Source organism: Mirounga angustirostris, unplaced genomic scaffold (assembly GCF_029215605.1).
Source record: "Mirounga angustirostris isolate CCGP_5_RB_7025 unplaced genomic scaffold, mMirAng1.0.hap1 SCAF_8, whole genome shotgun sequence".
Taxonomy (NCBI): domain Eukaryota; kingdom Metazoa; phylum Chordata; class Mammalia; order Carnivora; family Phocidae; genus Mirounga; species Mirounga angustirostris.
This window is the reverse complement of record NW_026991716.1, coordinates 120,004,448-120,027,726: the sequence shown is the minus strand read 5'-3', so window position 1 is coordinate 120,027,726 and position 23,279 is coordinate 120,004,448. Positions and strand designations below refer to the sequence as shown.

At 36.2% G+C, this 23,279-nt stretch overlaps 1 protein-coding gene across 9 annotated transcripts in view; it reads left to right on the top strand.

The window, feature by feature from the left end:
- Positions 1 to 23,279, top strand: part of REPS1 (RALBP1 associated Eps domain containing 1) — an 86,562-nt gene that overhangs the window by 36,090 nt on the left and 27,193 nt on the right. For 4 of the 9 annotated variants that reach the window (XM_064598163.1, XM_064598161.1, XM_064598160.1 and 1 more), the window contains exons 2-9: positions 11,469 to 11,592; positions 13,129 to 13,325; positions 13,456 to 13,609; positions 14,135 to 14,259; positions 14,772 to 14,934; positions 15,214 to 15,277; positions 16,458 to 16,612; positions 18,725 to 18,877. In XM_064598163.1, coding sequence (XP_064454233.1) covers positions 11,469 to 11,592; positions 13,129 to 13,325; positions 13,456 to 13,609; positions 14,135 to 14,259; positions 14,772 to 14,934; positions 15,214 to 15,277; positions 16,458 to 16,612; positions 18,725 to 18,877 — 1,135 coding nt within the window. The remainder of the gene's footprint in view (positions 1 to 11,468; positions 11,593 to 13,128; positions 13,326 to 13,455; positions 13,610 to 14,134; positions 14,260 to 14,771; positions 14,935 to 15,213; positions 15,278 to 16,457; positions 16,613 to 18,724; positions 18,878 to 23,279) is intronic. The other 5 variants (XM_045865628.3, XM_045865627.3, XM_045865631.3 and 2 more) reach the window with 2 other exon arrangements.

Below are 23,279 nucleotides of genomic sequence, written 5' to 3'. Positions count from 1 at the left end.
TATGGTGATTAACATAATAAAATTAAAAAATAAATAAATAAAACAAAGCAACATAATGGAATGAATCAAATGTGAGGCAGGTACGAGAATCTTCACCTAAACTGGACATTATACGTATATATGAAACAACTCTTTTCACTCAGTTTTTGATTTTTTGTTTTTTAAAGATCTTATTTATTTTTGAGAGAGAGCGAGCTCCAGAGTGGTGGGAGGGGCAGAGGGAGAAGCAGACTTCCAGCTGAGCAGGTAGCCGGACGACACGGGACTCGATCCCAGGACACCGGGATCATGACCCAAGCTGAAGGCAGATGCCTAACCCACTGAGCCACCCAGGTGCCCTTTGTTTTTGTTTTTAAATGTAAGCTCTATGCCCATCGTGGGGCTTGAACTCATGACCCCAGGATCATGAGTCATATGCTCTATCTACTGAGCCAGCCAGGCACCGCTTCACTCAGTTTTCTTTAATTTTGGAAAATAGTTATTTTCATAAAATTTTGTGTTACATGTAATGGGATGGATTTTTATTTTTAAATGAATTTATAGATACATATTTTTAAATTTCCCAGTTTCAATTCTAATATGGTAAATATCAATAAATAGAACCTACAGAAACAAAAGCATTGGGGAAGTCCTCAGTACTTCTTATTTATTTAAAGTATTTTTTTCTCAATAACTTTTTAAAGCATGTGTAAGTGATCCTGAGACCAAAAAAATGTGAAAATTACTGCTCTAGGGTCTACAACATTGATTCCCAAAGTGTTTTATACCAACAACCAGTAGTTCTGAAACATTTTAATAGAATCTAAACCAAAAAGGGGTTTATTTCTAGGCTATAGGATTTTTTTTTTTTTAGTGCCTCTTATGGTCAAAAACTGCATTGTGTAGTCTCCGCAGGGGCTGTAATATCTCTCAACTTACTCAGCTGCAGAGTCTTTAGCTTGACTGGTGTTCTTTGGAATACATTTTTGCGATCTGAAGGAACTACTGCTCCATAAGCATGCCAGTGTTAAGAGTTCTGTTTAGCTATGCCTTGGAGACAGCTGGGAACAGAGAGCTTTGGGCTTAGACTAATAAGGCTTTGAATCCTGGCTCTGCCACTTATTAGCCTCAGTTTCCTTTCCTATTAACTGGGGATAATGGTAGCCAGCATTAGAGGATTGTTCTGATCATTAAGTATGATAACAAGTAAACAGCCTTCCTAATCATAGGTTCTGAGTATAATTGTTCCCTACTTTCTTTTAATTTCTCTAGTGAATGTGAATCTTCATTACAGATATTCCCATGTTAGTAAAGCTAATGAGTCAGAGAGGTGTAGGAACTAGTCTAACAAGTTAGTGGAACAAGAAAATGACACTGATTGGTAGCCAGTGTAGTGCATACGTGTAGACCAAGCTGCCTGGGCTTTTAAGCCAGCAAAGAGAGTCAGCTTTGCCACTGATTCAGTCCCATTTAACTTTTCATTTTAAAACCGAAAGCAGTGGAGTCACCTCATTTTTAACCTGATAATGACTAGAAAGGGAGGATCTTTTTTTTTTCCTTAAAGATTTTATTTATGTATTTGAGAGAGCGTGAAAGAGCATGAGCAGGGGGAGGGGTAGAAGGAGAAGCAGGCTCCCACTGAATGCGGGGCTCCATCCCAGGACCCCAGGATCATGACCTGAGCCAGCTGAACCACCCAGGTGCGCTAAAGGGAGGCTCTTATTTTCTATTATATTTTATTGTACAGTTGACCCTTGGACAATATGGGATTGAATTGAGTGGGCTCACTTGCAGATTTTTTTCGATAGACACAGACACAGTACTATAAATGTATTTTCTCTCTTCCTTATGATTTTCTTAGTAACATTTTCCTTTCTCTAGCTTACTTTATTGTAAAAATGCAGAGTATAATACATTTAACATACAAAATATGTGTTAATCGACTTTGTTATTGATAAGGCTTCTGGTCAACAGTAGATTTTAAGTTTTGGGGAAGTAGAAGTTTAAGTGTATTTTTTACTGCATGGGGGTTTGGCTCCCCTAATCCCTGTGTTGTTCAAGAGTTAACTGTATTAAACATGCATAAAATTTCATCTTGGAGAGAATTATAGACAGCTTGCTAGGATGCTTCTCCATATTACGTAGTTTCAATATAGTCTCATTCTGTTTTTTTGAGTTCTTATATTTTGTTACTCAGCTCATGGATTCAAGCTCAAATATGTAATTTGGCATCTACTTTGATCTTTTTTCATTTCAAATAAATAACTTTTATACACATTCATTGTTGTTAGCATTCCTGTACTTCATGCTCTGAGCCTAGGATTAAAGAGCCTCTCTTACGCATTTAAACTACTCTTTTGTCACTGTATTCTAGGCACTCTGGGCTATAAGGCATGCTTTAGAAGCTAGTGAGGGTACTTGCCCTGAGGAAGCCAACATTATCCTGGGAAAAGGACAGTGTACACCATGTCTTGGTGAAAGATTAAAGGCATAACTTCGAATTATAGCTCTGCCCTTTTGGGCCCTCTGGCCTTAGTTACTTGGCCAGTCTGATTCTTTCTTCCTTTGTAAAATGATAATACCAATTCTCCACATTATTTTTAGGATTAGATGGGAACACTTTGAGTAATTAGGATTGTGGTTAGCATTATGTGTTCTCAATAAATGTTAACGCCCCTCCCCTACCAACTAATGTACCATCACCACCATAGTTATATATCTGGAAGTAAAAAAATAATACTTGTGTACTTCGTTCTTTGGTGAGCTCTTTGAGTTACTATTAAAGAACTATTCATACTTGTTTTTATACAGTTTTAAAAGGTTCTGTTTCTAAGCCATGGCGTGCAAGGCAGAAAGCCAACAACTAGAAAGGCTGCTGATAGAGTAAATGAAAGAGCTTGGCAACAAGGAAAAAGTCACAAATCATTAAAAAGAACAGAATAAAGCAAAAACTCTGAATAGCGTTAGTCCATTAGGTGAAGAAAAACATTCCACTTTTTCTTAGGGGCTTTGAATATATAACTGCAATATAGTACAGTATACTAATTTGTTTATAAAATCTATGTTGTTGAAAATATGAGTCTGCTTATTATGTCTTTCAAATATATATTCTTTTGGTTTTCATCAAAATAATATCTGCATAGGATTAAAAAGAAATCAGGGATTGTAAGGGCTTTATGAAAAGAGCAACAATTTCTCTCCTTCCCCTTTCCTATACTTCATCTTGGTTTCAAGGAGGTTGATGCTGATGGGTTTCGCCTCCAGTAAATTGTGATTTTTCTGTATTTGCCTTCTGTTGGTCTCTAGTTTTGGGGGCAGCAGTTTGCTCTGTGACCTGACTTTTCTTACAGATCTAAGAAGAGTTCTTGGTTTTTCAGTTTGTTCAGCTTTTTGCTTGTTAGGACAGAGTGTTGACTTCTAAGCTTCTTATGTACTAGACCAGAAACCAGAAGTCCATGCCCTTTTCCCTTCAGCTTTCTTATCCTTCTCTCTTTGAACTTGTTAGCTATACTTTTACATATTTAGTATTGAGAACATTTGCACCTTGTTCTAAAACCATAATTCTTAATTGTTTAATACGTTCTAACTTACTGAATCTAAAAGTTGTTTAGATTGTTATCTAAAACCAAAGTGTGTTTACATTATGAAGATATAAATATTTATACTGCAGATACAGTACTATGATATAGTAATATGATAATTTTTTTTAAAGATTTTATTTATTAATTTGACAGAGGGAGAGAGAGAGTGAGCACATAAGCAAGGGGAAGGGCAGGCAGAGGGAGAGCAAGAAGGAGGCTCCCTGCTGAGCAGGGAGCCTGGCAGGGGACTTCATCCCAGGACCCTGGGATCATGACCTGAGCCAAAGGTAGACACTTAAACCAACTGAGCCACCCAGGCGCCCCAGTACTATGATTATTCTTATACAGCTTTCCCTTACCAAATTTTCTCAGCTGTCTTCCCCAGCCCCACCCCCCTGCCGCCTCCCCGCCCGCCGCCCCCCCCCAGCACTGTTTGCCTTTGTATCCATTCCTTCCCCTTTATTTTTTTCTGAAATCTTCCTGGAGCTTTCTGTCATTTTGCTCTAATCTGAACTGCTTGCTCTCCAGGTCATTTGCATAGCTGTCATCCTGCAGCCTTATTTCCCTGCTTTCTTGGTGCGTATCTGCTTTTTCCTGGATACTCTGTCTCTAAATTTTGCTGAATAACATCCTCAAATATTTTCTCAAGAAAGAGTTCATAGCAGATAAATTTTATTTAGATCTGCATCTACGAAAGTGTCTGTTCTTTCCATCATCTTCATGCTAGATTGGATACAGAATTCTAGGTTGAAAATAATTTTTCCTTAGAACCTTGAGGGTGTTGCTTTATTGTTTTCTGATTCAGTGTTACTGATGAGAAGTCTGATTCTAGTCCATTTAGTAAAATTTCTTCTTAGTGATCAGTACCTGTCCCCCTTCTCCACTTCCCTTACACATATATCTGGATGCTCTTAGGATCTTTGTTTTATCCTTGCTGTTCTGAAGCTCCACAGTAATGTGTTTAGGAATTCTTTAACCCATTGTGTTGAGCCCTCAGTAGACTCTCTCAACCTGAAATCTTGTGTCTTTAGATTTGGGGAAAATCTTTTGTTCTATAGTTATTACTCTTCTATTCTCTCTGCATTTTTTGTAGACCTCATTTTAATAAAAATTTTGGCTTTCCAAATTAATTGTTTTTCTCTCATATTTTCTAATTCACCTTGCCCCTTCCTACTTCTGGAGAAATTTTTCTCTATCTTCTAGTATTTCCATTGAACTTCATGTATTTGCAGACACTTGTTCTTTGGTTGTTCCTTTTTCATAATATCCTGTTCTTTTTATGGATGCATTACTGTGTTAAATCTGTCAGAGGATACTCACTAGAGTATTTTTAAGTGCTCTTTCTTTCCTGAATTATATCTTTCCCTCAGAATTTTTTCCTCTTTTTAAATTTGACAGTTTTCTTCCATTATGTAGGTTTTCCTCAGCTGCTTATTGATCTTTGGTAACCTGTTTACATTTAATGCACCAATAGAATAACTGAGCTCTGTGTTCTTGCATTTAGCTCCTTGAAAGGCTGCCTTCCTTTGGGAGGAGTGGGCCAGATGCTGACTCTTACTGGATTGCTAAATGCTAGAAACAGGAGCTTTTCTCTGCGGCAACAACCCCTGTCCTTATCAGCTGACTAGTACTTCCCTACATTTCTTTCTTCAGAGATATAACTTCCGGTTTTTTGTTTATATTCGGAGGGTAAAGTCTGGTTGCTAATATTCTGTGAGCAGCTGTAGAGATAGGGATCTTCATCTCTGTCCCAATCTCACCCTTAGTCATACCTGGCATTTCTAGGTGAGTCCCTGATTTTGCGGGACAAATTGATTCTTCTCCGTAGGTATTCTTGGCACTAATTTCTTCCACCTACTTTATTAGGCATGACTCCATCTGCTTTCTGATTGCTAACATTTGTTGAGATTTCCTGCCTGCTCATTGTTTCCCCTTCTATTTATTTTTGTGGCTTTCTTCCCTTACTGTCATTTTAATAAGATTCCTGAAAGGAGAGGAGGTAATTTCCTGTGCTCAGTGTATTGTCTTAAACAAGAACTTCAAAATACTTCTGAAGGCTTGAAAGCATCCTATGTTTTAGAAGACTTTTCATCAAAAATTATAATAAAACCCACTTTGGGGCTTAAAGGCATTAACTCTTGGCTCTCAGGAAAATGCGGTTTTCAAGAATGACTTAGTCTCTGAAGTCTCTGAATAAAGTACATTATGATCAGGGTGGTAAATAAAAAGTAATAATTATATCGTGGACCAGATACTTTTGTGTTTTATTAAATACAGCCTCATTGAATGTTCACAGCAATCATAAGAGGTAGTATATTATTTTCCCCAGTTTACATAGGAGGAAACTCAGACACAGTAAAGTAATATAACTTGCTCAAGTACTATATAAATGATACAGAATGATTCCCTAACCACGTTGATCTCTATAGGTATTAAAATGAACTATAATCTAGTTTATCTTTTCTTCTGGAAGTTAGTGGCTTTTTGATAAGTATTATGGAACAGAGTATTCAGGAAAAAAGTCAATACTGACTTATGTAGGATTGATATCCTTGTGAAGCCAATATAATGAAAACTTCACCTCTCTCTGTTTAGTCTTAGACCACATAGCCACAATTCTTGGCTGGCCAGTAAGATGATACAGTTTTTTTGGAGTACTTGACTATTACATTTTAAAGTATATTCCATTTCTAGAAATTTGTCCTACAGTTCTACAAGTGCACAAAGATAGATGCTTGGGAATGTTTATGGCATTACTTGTAATAGAAAGCTAGAAAAACCTAAGTCTCCATCAGTAGGGGATTGGTTAATTTGTAATAGGTATGTCCATGCATGGAATGCTATGTAAAAAAAATGAAAGAGACCTATGCTGATATAAAAAGATCTTCAAGTAATATTGTTGAAAAAGTCATATACAGCATGACCCTATATATGTAAAAAGTATATGTTAGGTATGTGTGCTTATATGTTTGAATACATGTGGAAAAGATGGAAAGAACATATGAAAAGAATTGTTATTCTGATGGGGATTGTAGGAACTTTTCCTTTTTTTTTTTAAAGATTTTATTTATTTATTTGAGAGAGAATGAGAGAGAGCACATGAGAGGGAGGAGGGTCAGAGGGAGAAGCACACTCCCTGCCGAGCAGGGAGCCCGATGCGGGACTCGATCCAGGGACTCCAGGATCATGACCTGAGCCGAAGGCAGTCGCTTAACCAACTGAGCCACCCAGGCGCCCGAACTTTTAACTCCATATCCTTAAGTACCATTTTACTTATTTTACCATAAACATGTACATTTTATAATGTTATGAAAATAAAGCTTAATGGTTTTCGGTAGCTGTTGGTAGTATACCAGCAACACTAGCTGACCCTGGATTTCCTAGGCAAATTACAGTCTAATGGAAGAGGTCTGGGAATCCATATCCTAACAAGGGCTTTCAGCGATTCTCAACATTAGGCAGCTGTGCAAGCGTGCTCAAAGATATGCATGATTTAGACTAAGAGCAAGTTACCATAGAGAGGCAATTAAAAGAGTGAGACTACTTTGGATAATGCTGAACTAATAATAAATTTCAAAATTTGGAAGTGATAAATGATTTTCTAGGAAATTATCAAACATTTTAGAGATAGACAACCTAGTTTATCCCACCTGACCTGGAAGAAACTGAGACACACATCAGAGATATTGCTCAGCCCATGTCATAGGTGAATTCTTCCAAATCTTGATGGAACATATAGTTCCAAATATAAAGTATTTCGGAGCAGAGAGAAAAAAAGTAAAACTTGTTAGCTGTGTTTACAAAGCCAACATAGCATCATTTCCAAACCTTTCAGATATAGGGGTTTTGGGGTTTTTGTTTTTTTGTGTTTTTTGGGGCCAATCATTTTAAGATTGTGGTTAAATTTTATAAATATTATTTGAAATAGTGGTATACACTATGACTAAATGGAATTCATTTTAGGGATCAAAGGATGGTTTGATGTTAGGAATTCTATTAGTAGAATTATGAATAATAATAGACTAAGGAGAAAAATTACGATCTTTTAGTTTTCTGCCCAAGAGTGCACACAATAAAATTAACGTCTGTTTGTGGTTTTTGAAAACACAAAACCCCAAACAAAACTCTTAGACCAGTGGAACTAGCTGAATAGTTTTCTTCCTTTTTAAAAATATTTCATTCATTCATTTATTGAGAGAGAGGGCTCGCACTAGTGAGGATAGGGGCAGAGGGAGAGGGAGAGAGAATCTTAAGTAGGCACCACACCCAGCGCAAAGCCCCACCCACCTGAGGCTCCATCTCATGACCTGAGATCATGACCTGAGCGGAAATGACCTGAGCAGAAATCAAGAGTTGGATGCTTAACTGACTGAGCCACCCAGACTCCCCATAACTGAGTAGTTTCTTAACAAGGGTGTTGTAGAGTGTTAGCCAGTATCATGCTTAATGGTAAAACACTAGAAGTGATCTTTTTTTTTTTAAAGATTTTATTTATTTATTTGACAGAGACACAGCGAGAGAGGGAACACAAGCAGGGGGAGTGGGAGAGGGAGAAGCAGGCTTCCCTCCGAGCAGAGAGCCCAATGCGGGGCTCAATCCCAGGACCCTGGGACCATGACCTGAGCCGAAGGCAGAAGCTTAACGACTGAGCCACCCAGTCGCCCCTAGAAGTGATCTTGTTAAAGTTAGGAAAAAGATGAAAAATAAATTGCCATTCCAATTAAAATCTCAATTTATTTTGATAAATGATTCTAAAGATTATTTGGAGGAATAAGTATTATGATTAATAGTCCAGAAAATTCTAAACAAGAAGAAAAACAGGGCTGGGCTAATAACTCTATCAGATATTTATTTATTTATTTTATTATTTATTTTTAAAAGATTTTATTTATTTGAGAGAGAGAATGAGAGCACAGAGGTGGGAGGGGCAGAGGGAGAGGGAGAAGCAGGCTCCTCACCTGGCAGGGAGCCTGATGCAGGTGGATCCCAGGACCCTGAGATCATGACCTGAGCCGAAGGCAGACACTTAACCAACTGGTGCCCCTGTATCACATATTTGAATATTATAAAAGCTAAAGTAAGAAATAGCTATATGAAACTGTATAACACAGGCAGTCAAAAAACTACATGTAAGTGTGTGAGTAGCCTTTTCAGGTTACTGGAGAAAAGATGAAAAAAAAAAAAACATTCAGTGGGAGAATAAATTTCAATAATCTTTTTGAAAGGCATTTGGCAAATCATACCTCCTGATACTGTTTTATCAGGGATCATTTTTATAAGTGTGTATGTTATAGCTCCTTTCCTCCTCTGCTGTTTTCAAGGGCTTGTGGCCTCTCTAATTGGGGTAGCTTGGAAAGATAGTCATCAATGACACATATGCCTGACTTGGGCCACAAAGTGAGTTTTGTAGGTGATGTAGCCAGGATTAGTTATAGAGAAATAACTGCAAATATTTTGCCTTTGAGCCCTTCTATCTCCCTTTTCAAAATCTCATTTCCCTTTCCCGACAGGGCAGCTTAAAATTTTATGTCTGAAACAGTAGAAAAATAGTATCCCTCCTTGCTTTTCTACCCTCCACTTCCCCCACACACACTACCCCCCCCCACCCCCCCCAGCCCCTTGGAAAGAGCTTTGGGTTTAGAATCAAAGGAGCTGGCTTCTTGAGCCAGTTCTTCCACTGACTGGCTCTGAGACTTAGGAGAAACAAGATTACCCTTCTAAACTTAACTTTCTTTGAGAGCCAAGCATTCTAACTTGTCTTTCCACTTATATTCCTCATGTTTCTTCCTTAATCCATTGCAAATGAGATTTTACCCTGCTGCATCTCTACCAGTGCTCAAGCAGCAAAAACCTCCTACTTGCAAAATACAAGAGTGTCTTTTCTTTCCTTTTTGATTTGGCCCCACTAATTCTTTTGTTTGGAAATTACTTATCAGTTTTCTGACTAATATAAAATATTTTTGGTAGTAAATATAGACTCATGTAAAGAAAACCTAGAAACATCCCTTAATCTTAGTACCCAGAAATAATCACTGGCATATTCATTACTATTTATATGTACATATCTTAATAAAATTGGGATTATACTGCTTTGTATCTTGCTTTTTATTTTCATAACTTTAATATTGTAAGCAGTGAGTTTTAAATGTACGGTTTTCTCATTATATAGTTATTTCATAATCAACTGTATCTGTTTGTTCTTGTGTTAACTTTAGGTTGCTTCTTACCGTGAACACCTTTGTACATGAATTTGTATGTGCAATAATGATTTTCTTCAAGGCTTGCTCCCCCACCTTCCAGAACCTCTTTCCATCCTTGATTTCCTCCTTCTGCTGGTACTTTTTCCCACTGCTTCTTTCATAGGCTCCTTTTTACACCTTCCCTTAGGTTTTGGTGTTTTCCGCAGTTCCCTTTCCCTGCTCTGGGCTTGTAGGCATCTCATTTACTCCCTCAGCTTTAGTTATCACCTATTGTCTGTTCCCCAGCGTGCCCCCTTCTTCTGAACACCCCCCTGCATTTCTTCCTGGTCCCTGGGCATCTCCTCCTGACTGATAGCTGGACATATAACAAGGATAAACCAACTACCTGTGGTTTCTTTTGAGGTCTTCCCTTTATCAAACATAGATACAGGGCATATAGGTTTGTTTTATAAGCAAAAGTATCTAAGATATGTAGTGATCCTTTACAGGGTGCCAAGTGGGCAGAAAAGAATCCTGGAAAGGGGCAGTAATCATAACAAAATGCCTGCGTATCTTTCAAGGCTATATGGCCTTCTTAACTCTTGCCCTCATTTTCCTCCTAGTTCCGTAATGTGAATCTGGCCTCTTTATCCTCCTTGCCCTTTTAAATTTACACTGAAGTGGTGCCCCTTAGTGGCAGAATCAGGAACTTCCTCCATTGCTGATCAATCACAAAAAATGACTGTCGTCTTGTGCGAGTAAACGAATGGTTATTGTGACTGTGATACATTGCTTAACTGGTGGTGGGTGCTTTTTTGCAATTCTAGTAAATACTTCTGACTTATTACCATAACATCTAGGCATACCCTAATCTTTGAGTGTTTCAAGAAAAAGAAAATAGACAAATATGCTCCCTTTTCACAGGAATTTGTATCTTTTGAGAAGGTGAGACAAGGATACTTGGTGTTTATTTTATTTTAAGATTATAATGTGTGTACAGTAGACATTACTCCAGCTTTTGGAGTTGTAATTTAATCTCATAACCAAAAATTCTCTTTTCTAGTCTGATACGTACTTGTTGTAGCCAGTTTAGAAATACTTGTCAAATGACTGGAATGATCGATGCAGCTCCTTGAAGACCTTCATGCTTCAAAAGCACAAAGCAAACAAAAATTGTTTTAAGGAAAAGTAGTATAGCCACATTAATTACAATCTGGGAAATAAGAGGAAAAGCCCTATTCTTAATCTCCTCTAACAAAATTGCTGATAGATTTGTATATATCTGATTTTTTTCAAATTTGTGTTTATGTGGTTAAAATTACGTATCCTGCTTTCTTCCACGTAATATGTCATTTTATGACTAGTACTTTAAATGGCTGCATAATAATCTATTAGTTGCAGGAACTTTTGACCCTGTTGTATGCACAGTGTTGTGAAAAGTGGATGGTACCTTGTTTCTGAAAAATAGGACTCAAGAAAAAATAGTTATTCTAATAAAATAAAATTGCTTTATCACATGGATTTTACTAAGTAGGAGAACCATGACCTTCTTAATTTAAGGTCAGTGCCTTTTTATTTTCACTTACAAACCTGAAACCTGAGGAAGTTGGTTGTCAGTTGAGAGTAATACACCATGTGTCAGCCATGTATTTTGGAGAAGTTATAAACAGAAGTTAAATACCTGCTTATTTGGAGAATTATTGTCATGAAACTTTTCTTTCTTTTATAGATTATGGAGCTTTGTGGTGCAACAAGGCTTGGTTATTTTGGAAGAAGTCAGTTCTATATCGCTTTGAAACTTATAGCTGTTGCCCAGTCTGGTTTCCCTTTAAGAGTGGAAAGTATAAATACAGGTAAATATGGAATATATTAGTAGCTGAAATGAAAATAGACTTCTGATCACAAATGAAATAAAGTTAGTAGAATTGTTGAGTCTTCTGATATTTTAGTGGCATTTGTGACCGTAAGTGTCATGGCTTTATTCTTACTATGCTTTTTTCATTTGTGAATATTAGAAAAATCTCTTTCTTAAACCTGTTCTGGTATGTGTGTACTTAATACGTATTTGATGATAATATAAAAATTGTTAAAAGTGGTGATTTTTCAGAATTAATTCACTAATAGTTGCTTAGGAAGAGTTTAGGGGCATAATTTTATCAAAGTAAATGATGAATTATAGTGACTGACCACCTTCTTATATGCCTTCCTTATATTCTTCTTTTCTAATAAGTATAAAACTACATAATACTTCGTGGTTTTTTTTGTTTGGGAAGGCTGTGCATTTGAAATTAGACAATGTTAAAATATTGGCAGACTAAAACCTATGTACAGACAGCTGAGTACCTTGTAAGTGTCACCTAGGATAATTAGTTTTTCTGTGATTGGGAGGCTTATTGATGCTGAAGTCAGTGGAAATTCTATAAAGGTAGGCACTTAAATGCAGAGAGTTCTGTGGTTGTCATAGGGAAAAGAGGAAAGAGAAAACTTGAGGTTTTCTGTAATGTTAGAATTTTTATAGTTTTAAGCACCAAGTTCAGTTTATTAGTCAGTGTGAGGTTTTCATTGTGGACCTCTGTTTTGCCACACATCATTCTTCTAGAACTGAGAGTTTACATTCTTTTCAGGTAATTTTGAATTCTTTTATATAAATACTGAATAAGCTTAGTAGTTCCCCTCCTTAGTATGGAGATTCAAGAGAGATGCAGATAGTCATAGTGGAGGGAAGTGTACTTTCTATTAAAAATTCTGCTCCTGTGTGTGTTGCCTAGTCTAAAAGTATGAGCTATGACTGACCTGCAAAGAAGTTCTCGGTCTTCTTTCTTCTCTGTTTATTTGAATGTAGGATATCTGCCTGTAGAAATGTCACAAGCCAGACTAAAGTGGATAGCTATCATGCCTTGTACTGTGATGTTGGTAGGGGGACAGTAAAATATTTTCAGGACTTTGTGCCATGAAATGTCTAGATTAATCTAGTCTCAATCTAGTGACATATTCTCTGCTTTACTTACAGCTCTAACATCTTAAGAGAATCAGTATGAGTAGAAAAGAAATAGCCTAGGCTTTCAGGTCACACTGCCCTGAGTTCAGACCGTCAGTTACTGTCAGTGACCTTGGCATCTTGTTGCCTCGGTTGCAAGCATAGAGTCAGACAGGACATTTATTATAGCTATTGTTAGTGCCTTTAGAAGGACAGTTTAGTGTTACTACTACTTTCTAGGTTAGAGTCTCCCTAAACAGTCTAAGGGAGGTCTAAATATAGTGATAAACATAGGTGTCTGCTGTGTCTGTATTCATTTTTGTAAAAATTCCTTCTGATATCTAATCCATATTGCAGTTTTAATGAGTGCTCTTTTTCATTTTAAAGTAATAATTATTTCTGTGGTTAACAGTAAAGGACCTTCCCCTGCCAAGATTTGTTGCTTCAAAGAATGAACAGGAATCTCGCCATGCAGCCTCATATTCTTCAGATTCTGAAAATCAAGGGTCTTATTCTGGTGTAATTCCTCCACCACCTGGCAGGGGACAAGTGAAAAAAGGATCTGTAAGCCATGATACTGTCCAGCCTCGTACATCTGCAGATCAGCAGGTAATCCTGTGCCTGAACTTGTTATCAGTTGATGGCCTGTGTAGATGTTTACACTAAAGCATTTATTGAGAGCTTTATTAATGAACATGTTACCTTAAAAAAATTTAAGTCTTAATAATACTCTTTCTAGGAACCTGCATCCCCCGTAGTTTCACCCCAGCAGTCCCCACCAACTTCTCCACACACATGGAGGAAGCACAGCCGTCACCCCAGTGGGGGAAATAGCGAGAGGCCTCTTACAGGACCTGGGCCATTTTGGTCTCCCTTTGGTGAAGCACAATCAGGTATTTGGAAATTCTTTAGAAGTGACGGTTATATATTAAGGGTGGTAAATTGAAGGAAACTTGGTAATATTCCTTTAAGAGTTGCCTCCAAGGCAATTTTTAATTATAAATTAAGTATCTTAATTAGAAGCAAAAGCCAACTATGAACGTTTGTAAACAGATACATCACTTTGAACAATGGTAATTGCATTTACATATACATATGAGGCTTAGACAAAAGTTTATAGATACCAGATTCTCTGAAGGGGAAACAAATAAATGATGATTTCCCAGAATATAAGGTATATATTGTGTTAGTTCCAGTTATTGACAAGGAAAGCACAATAACAATTTAAAAGGTTTAAATGAGGTATAATTTTAAGCTGACCAAAGAGATTCACCTGGGAAATCGTTAACATTTCTTTGAAGTCGAAGTTAGAGTTTAAAGAAAACATTTATAATATGTGTATGGAGAGTTATAGTAAAAACCTGGTAACTGTTTTTTCTCCGGAAGTGAGCCAACACGTGTACCCATTCTCCTTTTAGGTTCTTCTGCTGGTGACGCCGTGTGGTCAGGGCATTCTCCACCTCCACCGCAAGAAACCTGGGTCAGTTTTGCAGATACTCCACCAACCAGTACTCTTTTAACCATGCATCCTGCTTCTGTCCAGGTGTGACATTTTATTGGTATTGCATTTTTATTTGCTTCATTCAGAGTATTGCTGCAGTCACTTTTTTTTTTTTTTTTTGCTATTGTGAATTTTGTAAATGCAAGTTCACTCTTTATAGAACACGGAATTCTGCTCGGTGTCTTAAAGTCTGTTATCATTGGAATGTTTCACTAAAAGTTTTGGCTGATTTTCTTTCTAATTGTTCAACGAAGTTTTGAAAGTTTTCTGCCCCTAGGAATATATTTGCCTGGCTTTCTTAGCACATTTTTCGTAACTTTCTGTTGCTTACATATTGCTATCATTCTACACACTTAATATAACCATTGTGCAGAAACATTCAGTAATCTGATTATAACAAATATGTGGTTTGCTGATGACTTTGTGAAGACTTCTTATATTTTAAACATCCACAAAAAGTAAGTTTTAATTTCAAAGATAAATAACCTAGCAATCTTTGTCCGTATAATCATATAGATAGATACTGTACTGAGGAAAAAAATGTTTCATTACAGGACCAGACAACAGTACGAACTGTAGCATCAGCTACAACTGCCAATGAAATTCGTAGGCAATCCAGTAGTTATGATGATCCCTGGAAAATAACAGATGAACAAAGACAGTATTATGTAAATCAGTTTAAAACCATTCAGCCTGATCTAAACGGATTTATTCCAGGTGAGTTGTTAAAAACAGAAATTCTTCTGGATGGGACAGGACAAAGTCTCAGTTTCATAATTTCAAAGACATGGTTTTATTGGTCAGAGATTATAAAAGATAATTCTCAAATTGTTTGTCTAAAAAGAGTTTATAATCACTGGAGAAAAAAACATGACATACACATATTAAGGTTACCTTGTTTCCAATGAAAAAAGCCTTAAGACTCTTAACGTCACATTTTATTCTTGGGTCTGTAAGTTCAGAATAACATTAAACAACACTGTTTTAATATTTCAGGATCTGCAGCTAAAGAGTTTTTTACAAAATCAAAACTTCCTATTCTTGAACTTTCTCACATTTGGTAAGTGTGGTGTATCACTTCAGTTGGGTAATATGGGTTGTTTCAAAGGAGTTTCCAGCAGGTAGATTTTTGAATCTTAAAAAATAAACTATTAGAGTAACCTTTTCAAGAATGTTCTCAAAGAACTCAGTATTGCCTTAAAATGGTCAGCTTCTGTCTCACTCTCTGGAAAAGAAATAAGTGATGCCAGTACAGTAGTTCTTCAAAAAGTGCTAAAATTCTTTCAGCTGTAGCCGCTATTTCTCGTTGGTAGCATAATGCATGGAATAAAAGCTAGTTGGTTCATCCATGGTTATATGTAACCCATTTGGTTTTTAACAAGCTTATATCTATTATGTATTACCTACACCATTCGCTCTACCTATACCTGTACTAAGCCATGAGCTTAAGAACAGTGCTTATCTCCCACTTAAATCCAAACTAAGACTCGGGATAGCTGCTACGTAGTTGGAATTAGTCAGTCAAAACAAATTACAATCACAAATTACTTTTTAAAAACAATTATCAGATAAACATAGATGTTATTTCTACTTTAAATTATTTCATTAGTAGGATTTTTAGTAGCATAGAGTGCTATGGTAGAAGGAAGATAGATAATGCCTAAACTGAAAAATGAAGAACTAGCAATATATACATGCTATTTATAGTGGAAGGCGTTAAATACAAGAGTGGTTGCTTCTGCATCTAGAAAGTGCAGGAATGGGGGGCTGTTTTGTTTTGTTTTGTTTTTTTAATATCAAGCCTTGTAATTCTGTTGGGTGCTTTAAAGTGGATACGTGTAGACCTTTGATAACAGCAAAAACAAAGGTTTTTAAAATTTCAGTGACTTATTAAATAAGCCTGCCTTTAAACTAAATCCTGTTACTTAAAAATGCATATGGATTAAGGGTCATTTTTTGGTGATCTTATTTATTTAGGCTGTTTTTTAGCATTTTATTATAAGAATTTCAAGCATTCAGAAAAGTTGAGGGAATTGTGCCTTGAACACCCATATGACCACTGCCTAGATTCTGCAGCTGAACAGTGTGCTGTATTTGCTTTATTACACCTCTTCCCATCTATGGGATTTTTTAAAATTAATGATTGCACTTTTTCTGGAAAAGGGTTTCTTTTGCTTCTTTTTTGAGACATAAAGGGATCCAAAGCAGGTGATTATATTTATAGTAAGTTTGTCTTCTAGGGAACTTTCAGACTTTGATAAAGATGGAGCATTGACACTGGATGAGTTTTGTGCTGCTTTTCATCTGGTAGTTGCTAGGAAGAATGGCTATGACTTACCAGAAAAACTCCCTGAAAGCCTAATGCCCAAACTGATTGATTTGGAGGACTCAGCAGGTAAGATCGGGAGCTGAAGGGACCTGGTTGCAGGCCTTGATAAACACACCACTTGATTCTTTTTTTTTTTTTAAGATTTTATTTAGTTGAGAGAGAGAGAGTGCAAGTGTAGAGGTTGAGGGAGATAATCTCAAGCAGATTCTGTGCTGACTGCAAAGCCCATTGCAGGGCCAGTCCCACGACCCCAAGATGATGACCTGAACCAAAACCAGGAGTCGGATGCTCAACCAACTGAGCCATCCAGGCGCCTCAACACGATTCTTAAAGCAAAATCAAGATAGTTGTTAAAACTTAAGAACATCGACATTTCATCAAGAGCAAGTAGATTTGCCTTCAGAGTATGCTGTAGAGGCTCACCTTGGATTAATGGTTTGTTTTATTTAGTCAATTTTAATAGGTTTTATTTTCTTTTTTAAAGATTGTAAGAGAGACAGAGCACAAGAAGGGGGAGCGGGAGGCAGAGGGAGAAACAGGCTCCCAATGCGGTACTCGATCCTGGAACCTGGGATCATGACCTGAGCGGAAGGCAGATGCTTAACCGACTGAGCCACCTAGACATCCCTATTTTTAAAGAGATAAATAATATATGCCACTATTTCACTTTAACTTTTGACCGGCATTTCAGTATCTGGTTATTTGCCACCCCTTAAGTTGCATTATATATTGTCTGGGGCAGGCAAGGTAGCCTGTCTGCATTATCAACATTTTTCCATTGAATACATCTTAATTCGTTGAAGGACGATGCCCGGTTTATCGTAAGACCAATGCAATCTGCAGGCATTTTCCTTTCAAAAGCCCAACTCTTTTCTTCTGACTGTAAAGAAATCTGGAAATTTTATGTTTGATTATAGGTAGTGCTATTTTTGTTACCATGTTTACAAGAATGCTTTTGTAATGCCCATATTTCTGGTAGCTTTCTTTAAAAGGAAATAAGAATATAAGAGGTAAAGAAATGAGTAAAATTCAGAATGAATAAAAGGAAATCTTAACATTAAATTCTTAATGAGCATAATTAAAAATTATTGTTTTCAGTTTTCTTATCTCAGTTTTCTTTTGGATGTTATGATGGAAGGAATTTTATACTTTTAAAGGAAAAGTTAAAACAGAATTTGGTTCTCAAAAGGGCATTTATCTATTAGGCAGTGTCTCTTTAACCCAGAAAGGCACATGATCTGACCTTATTGCCTAAATTATACAGAAGGAATCACATGCATGTTATTAATGTCATGAAAAGAACAGTATCCTTGGTGTTAGGAATCTGAGTCGGCTTCTAGTTTTGCTAATTATTCCTGTGACCTTGGGCAAGTTCTGACCATTTATTCTATTTTTTTCCTTCTGTTTCTCCACCTGAAATGTGGATTTGATGCCATTCAGGACCTGAATTGTACACTGACTTTTTATCAATGAATAAGTTCATTAAAAACTTTAGCATTGATTTAATGTTTTTTAGAACATTATCCTATGAGAATCCTAGGTTTTTTCTGATCATTTCAGGTAGTTATTAGGTAACCTCTAACTTGAGCTGAAAGCTAAGTATTTTTGTTGGTAATTTTGCTTCACAGTAATTTAATTTACCTAATTAAGAAATAAATGAAAAGAATTTTGTCTAGCTTATTTGGTAGTAGCCAAAGCAGAAGAAATTTAGTAGCTACATATTTGGTATTTCGTTTTAAAAATTGGGCCTTGTATCTGGAATTTTTGTGTGACTTTAATACTTTGAAAACTGATAGCATACTAATACAAGAAAATAAGTCAAGTTTTCTGTTATGTTATTCTCTAGAGACTTGTCTGAACCTGTTATCTGTTGCATTCAGATTGGTAAATCTGGCTATTGCATGTAGTCAGTGGAATTTCTTTTTTGCTTTTTTGTTTTGTTTTGTTTTTAAAGATTTTATTTATTTGAGAGAGAGAGCTCATGAGTGGGGGGAGAGGGGAAAAGGGAGAGGGAGAAGCAGACTTCCGGATGAACAGGGAGCCAGCTGCCTGGGCTCCTGGTTTCTATCCCAGGACCCTAAGATCATGACCTGAGCCAAAGGCAGACACTTTAACTGGCTAAGCCACCTAGGCACCCCATTGTTTTTTTTTTAAACTGGATCTTTTTTTTTTTTAAAGGTTTTATTTATTTATTCATGAGAGACAGAGAGAGAGAGGCAGAAGGAGAAGCAGGCTCCCAAGGAGCAGGGAGCCCGATGTGGGACTCGATCCCAGGATCCTGGGATCATGACCTGAGCCAAAGGCAGACGCTTAACCATCTGAGCCACCCAGGTGCCCTGTTTTTTGTTTTTAATTTAAATAAATTCTGGTTCTTCCTAAACTTGATCTACTGCCTGAATTTTAAGGCTCATGACTGAGGAATTTCTTTTTTGGGCATTTGTTTTTTTATACCTGTTAAATCTGTTTAGCAAAGAGACACTGGTTTTTTGCCTGCATTTATCTGTACACTATTGCTCTAATTATAGGTTTCAAAGAATCAAATAGTTTTTTCCCATTCCAACATAATATTATATGGTTTTCTGATCAAATTTATTATAAACGTTTGGCTACACAATATTAAATTCAGATCTGCTTTGCCTACTTATAAATGATAAATTTGGAATTCTGTTAATTTTGGGGTGGGAAAAACTGATTAATCTTTTTTCACCTACATCTAATAAGCCTGAGATTCATAGTACACAACGTCCTTTGAATATAGAAATTGTTGTGTGACACTGTGGATCCATCAGTATCCACAAAAATAATTTAAAATAGGTATGTTTTTAGAAGTTCACTTTAGAAGTTTTAGACATTAAAAGGGAAATACCCAAACAGTTTCTTTTGGCTGATCTGAGAATATATCATATTCTCAAAGCCTCTCTTTGGAGGCTTTCGGACTGACAGGCAAAGGTTAGTTTCTGTTTTCTCTGATCTCTTGTAACATCTCCTACATGCTGCTTATTATGGCACACACATCATACCGAATCCTGTTCTTCTTTTTCCTCATTCTACTGCCTCACTGAGCTCTTTAAAAAAAAAAAAAGGAAATGCATCATACTCATGGTAGTATCCTAAGGACATAGCACTTTGCCAGGCATGTACTAAGTTGGTCAGGAAATAAATACTGAGTGAATTAATGCTAAGTGTGTGCCACTTTTAAAGTACAATATTTTTTAACACATTTCTGTCTTTGAAATATAGCTGTTACTCTAAGTTTGTGATGTTGGAACATACTAAAATATTAGCTCTACAGGTATTCTGTATTTGCAATTTAAATAACTTATCAAAAAATAAATAATGAACAGTGGTGACTTGAGTTCCAGCCACTTGGAGCAACCAAGCTAAGCTTTCTGTAGGCATGCAAACATGGCTTTGGGGACATATGGTAATTTTTCCAAAATCATTTGACCAGGTTTACGGGATTAAATAGCAGATAAAACAGAATAACTAGTGATCATAGGTAGAGTGCTTATTTGGGCCTGAATTAAAATACTTATTATTTAACATCAGCACTGAATTTGGCCGCTAGAGTAAATACAGAGGGAAACTTTTGTTTTTATTGTCTTACCAAAAAAGCATCCAAAAATTCATCTATGGAAACACCTTTCTGAAGCTGTTACTCAGGGAAGAATGTTCATCTTCTAAGAATGGTTATCTACTTAAAAAAAAAAAGATTAAAGTGACCTGCTAACCTTCCACAACACTGTATCTTAAAAGGACAAAACCAAACACACTGCAATGCTGTATACCTTCAACTCAATCCCCAGAGATTCTTCTTGGGAGCACAGTTGCTATTTGACATACAGCTTTTGTGATTATTTGGTAAGTCTCTCTTTAAACTAGCCTGGAGGATCCAAGGCGAGTAGTAACCAAATCAGTCTTGTTTATTATATCTCAGCACCTAGCAGGGTGCAAGCTGAGTATATAAGTAGGCGTTCGCATTTTTGAAATGACTAAATGGCTGAGCCACTTGTTTTTAAAACTGTTTCCTGTCTTCATAACACACTACCCATGGCAGTTCAGTAATATCTGCTTGAGATGCTCAGAGCCAGAGAGGAATTGTTCCCTAGTCCTCCGTCATCAGTTCTTCACATAGTAAATTTGAGCATGTGTCATTGTTGCTGATATGGTACATGGCATGGATCCCCAAACTCCTAGCAGTACTTCTAATAGAACTATTTTTAAAAGCCATAGACTTTTTATGAGTAGTTTACAAAAAATCCATATTTGAGACTAGCTTGATGCTAAATCACTGTTGAGTTTTCTGTTCATCCAGAAACTTTTAACATAAAAAAGCCAACACAAATAATACATGCAGATAACTGTTTTCACGAAGTACAATCACACTATATAGCCTTAATTTTTTTATAGTGTTGAACATCTTTATACTTTGTCACCTATAGGACTGTCACGTTCTTTATCATACAGTGTATCCCATAATATAGATGCGCCTTAATTTAAGCAGTGTCTTGATGGATTTTTGGGTAGTTTCTTAACTTTAACTTTAAAACAGCACTGTAAGAAAAAAAATACATATATCTTTATTTTATATAAAGAATTCTAAGTCTTTATTTTTGAAAATTCACTCTTCCAAGTGCCTTTAGTTGAGAGGAAAAATAATGAAAATATGCACTGCTAATATTCATCATCAACTTTACACTTAAGGAACCACACACACACACACACACACACAAACATTCTTAACACTGGTTTCATTTCTTTCCAGATAGTTGGGTGTTGTAGCTGAAAAATCAGGACAATTATAAATATTGGCAAAAATGCACCATTTAATGAATTGGTCAAAATAATTAGAACTCCTCAAATTCCTGGCAAAGATATTAACAAGACTAGGTAGTATTTGAAGGAGAAAATTTCTACAAGGATGACCCAATAGGGGCTTTAAAAGACTATGGTTTACATATCAGGGGATTCATAATAGTCCTTGGGAATAACTACTGATGCTTTTAATTATTTTTTGTAAAAAGGACAAATTTTGTATTTTTTCTTTACAATGTGCTGCAAAACTCAAAAGTGAAGTGAAGGACATCTGTCTTCCTCTGTTAGAAAGAGAACTCCATGGAAATAAATGGGAGCTTTGTCATCTTTCTCAATATTGTATCTTTATTTACTGTGTTTAGGTACAGGCCCTCTGTTAAATGCTCACTGATTGAATTCTTATTTTTATTAATTTTGCCACTAAATTATACCCCAAAATTGTAACGTCTTTTATTCTTTGGTCTTTATACTCAGTTTTACAATTTTCTGTGTAAAGTTTTAAAAACAAAGCCTTAATTAAGTTATTTTTCATTATGAAATTCTAATTATCTTAAGTGGATTAACGTTAAGTGGGCTTTTTCCATTTTAAGCTGTACTTGGGTAATGAGACTCTATCTGTAGATAATAATCTTTAGTATAGTAGCTGAGTCAAATAATAGTTCCCATAAAATGCTGACCAATACTGCAAAAAAAAAAAAGTTAACAGGCTACAATTTAATTAGGATCTTGGGTGAATGTTTTCTTTCAAACCTTGTTACATATATTTACCTTCACTTTTTTAAAAAAAATCCTTGAAATAAAATTGAGAAACTTCTGCGTAGACTGTATAAAGTTCTGCTTACTCAATAAGTTTCCGTTTTGTGGAGTGTTGAAAATTAAAATTAATTTTGCATATAGAATGTAGTTTTTGATGGATGTGATACCATTCAAAACAAAGCATATCTTAAATTCTTTAATTTCTTTTTGGATTTTCATTGCTTATCCCAATCTTTTTTTTTTTTTTAAGATTTATTTATTTGAGAGAGAGAGACAGAATGAGTGCCTGAGAGAGAGAGAGCAAGCATGAGGGTGGAGAAAGGGAGAGGGAGAGGTAGTGCTTGACTCCCCACTGAGCAGGGAGCCTGACCCAAGGGCTCGATCTCAGGACCCCGAGATCATGACCTGAGCCCCTGAAATGAAGGCAGATGCTTAACTGACTGAGTCACCCAGGCACCCCTGCTTATCCCTATCTTTTAAGTATAAATGAAAAAGGTACCGTTAGTAGTTTTCCTTGAAGACTTAAAATTTATCCACATCTGTTTATTTTTTATTTTAAGAACTTTTTGGGTAAGCATAGTATTCACATTTCAAATAAAACACGTAGTTGCTTTTGCTTTTTATAAAGCTATTAAATGAGTTAGCAACTTTGGTTGAGGCTTCATGATTGAAGAATTCTTCCTAGATGTATTTTGCTACTTGAAAGCAAAATAAGTTTTAAACTGTAAGACTTTAGGGAGTGTATATATTTCTATAAGATTAGTAATAGCTGGCAGTCATTTTTGAAACAATGCTAGCATGTTGAGTATAATACTGAAAAAATAAACCTAGAATAAAACTGATGCTCTTTAAGAAAAAGGTTGTTCAGCAGGTACACTATACTAAACTGAATCTGGCAACTTTTCAGAATCTTTGGAGGCTAGAAGGATGAAAACTACTGACAGTGTTTTTATTTTATAGTGTGATCCTGAAAATGCATTGTGCACTCCTTTAATATTACCATTTCTAACTTTAAATGTAGATTGATAGTATGTCATTGTGATCACACTGGGTTGTGTCTTCCAGACACACTTTTATTCATGGAGATACTTTTTGCATAAAAGCCCTTTCAGGGTTTACATTAACAAATAATTTAGGCTCATGCTCTTCTTTTTCAGCCCTG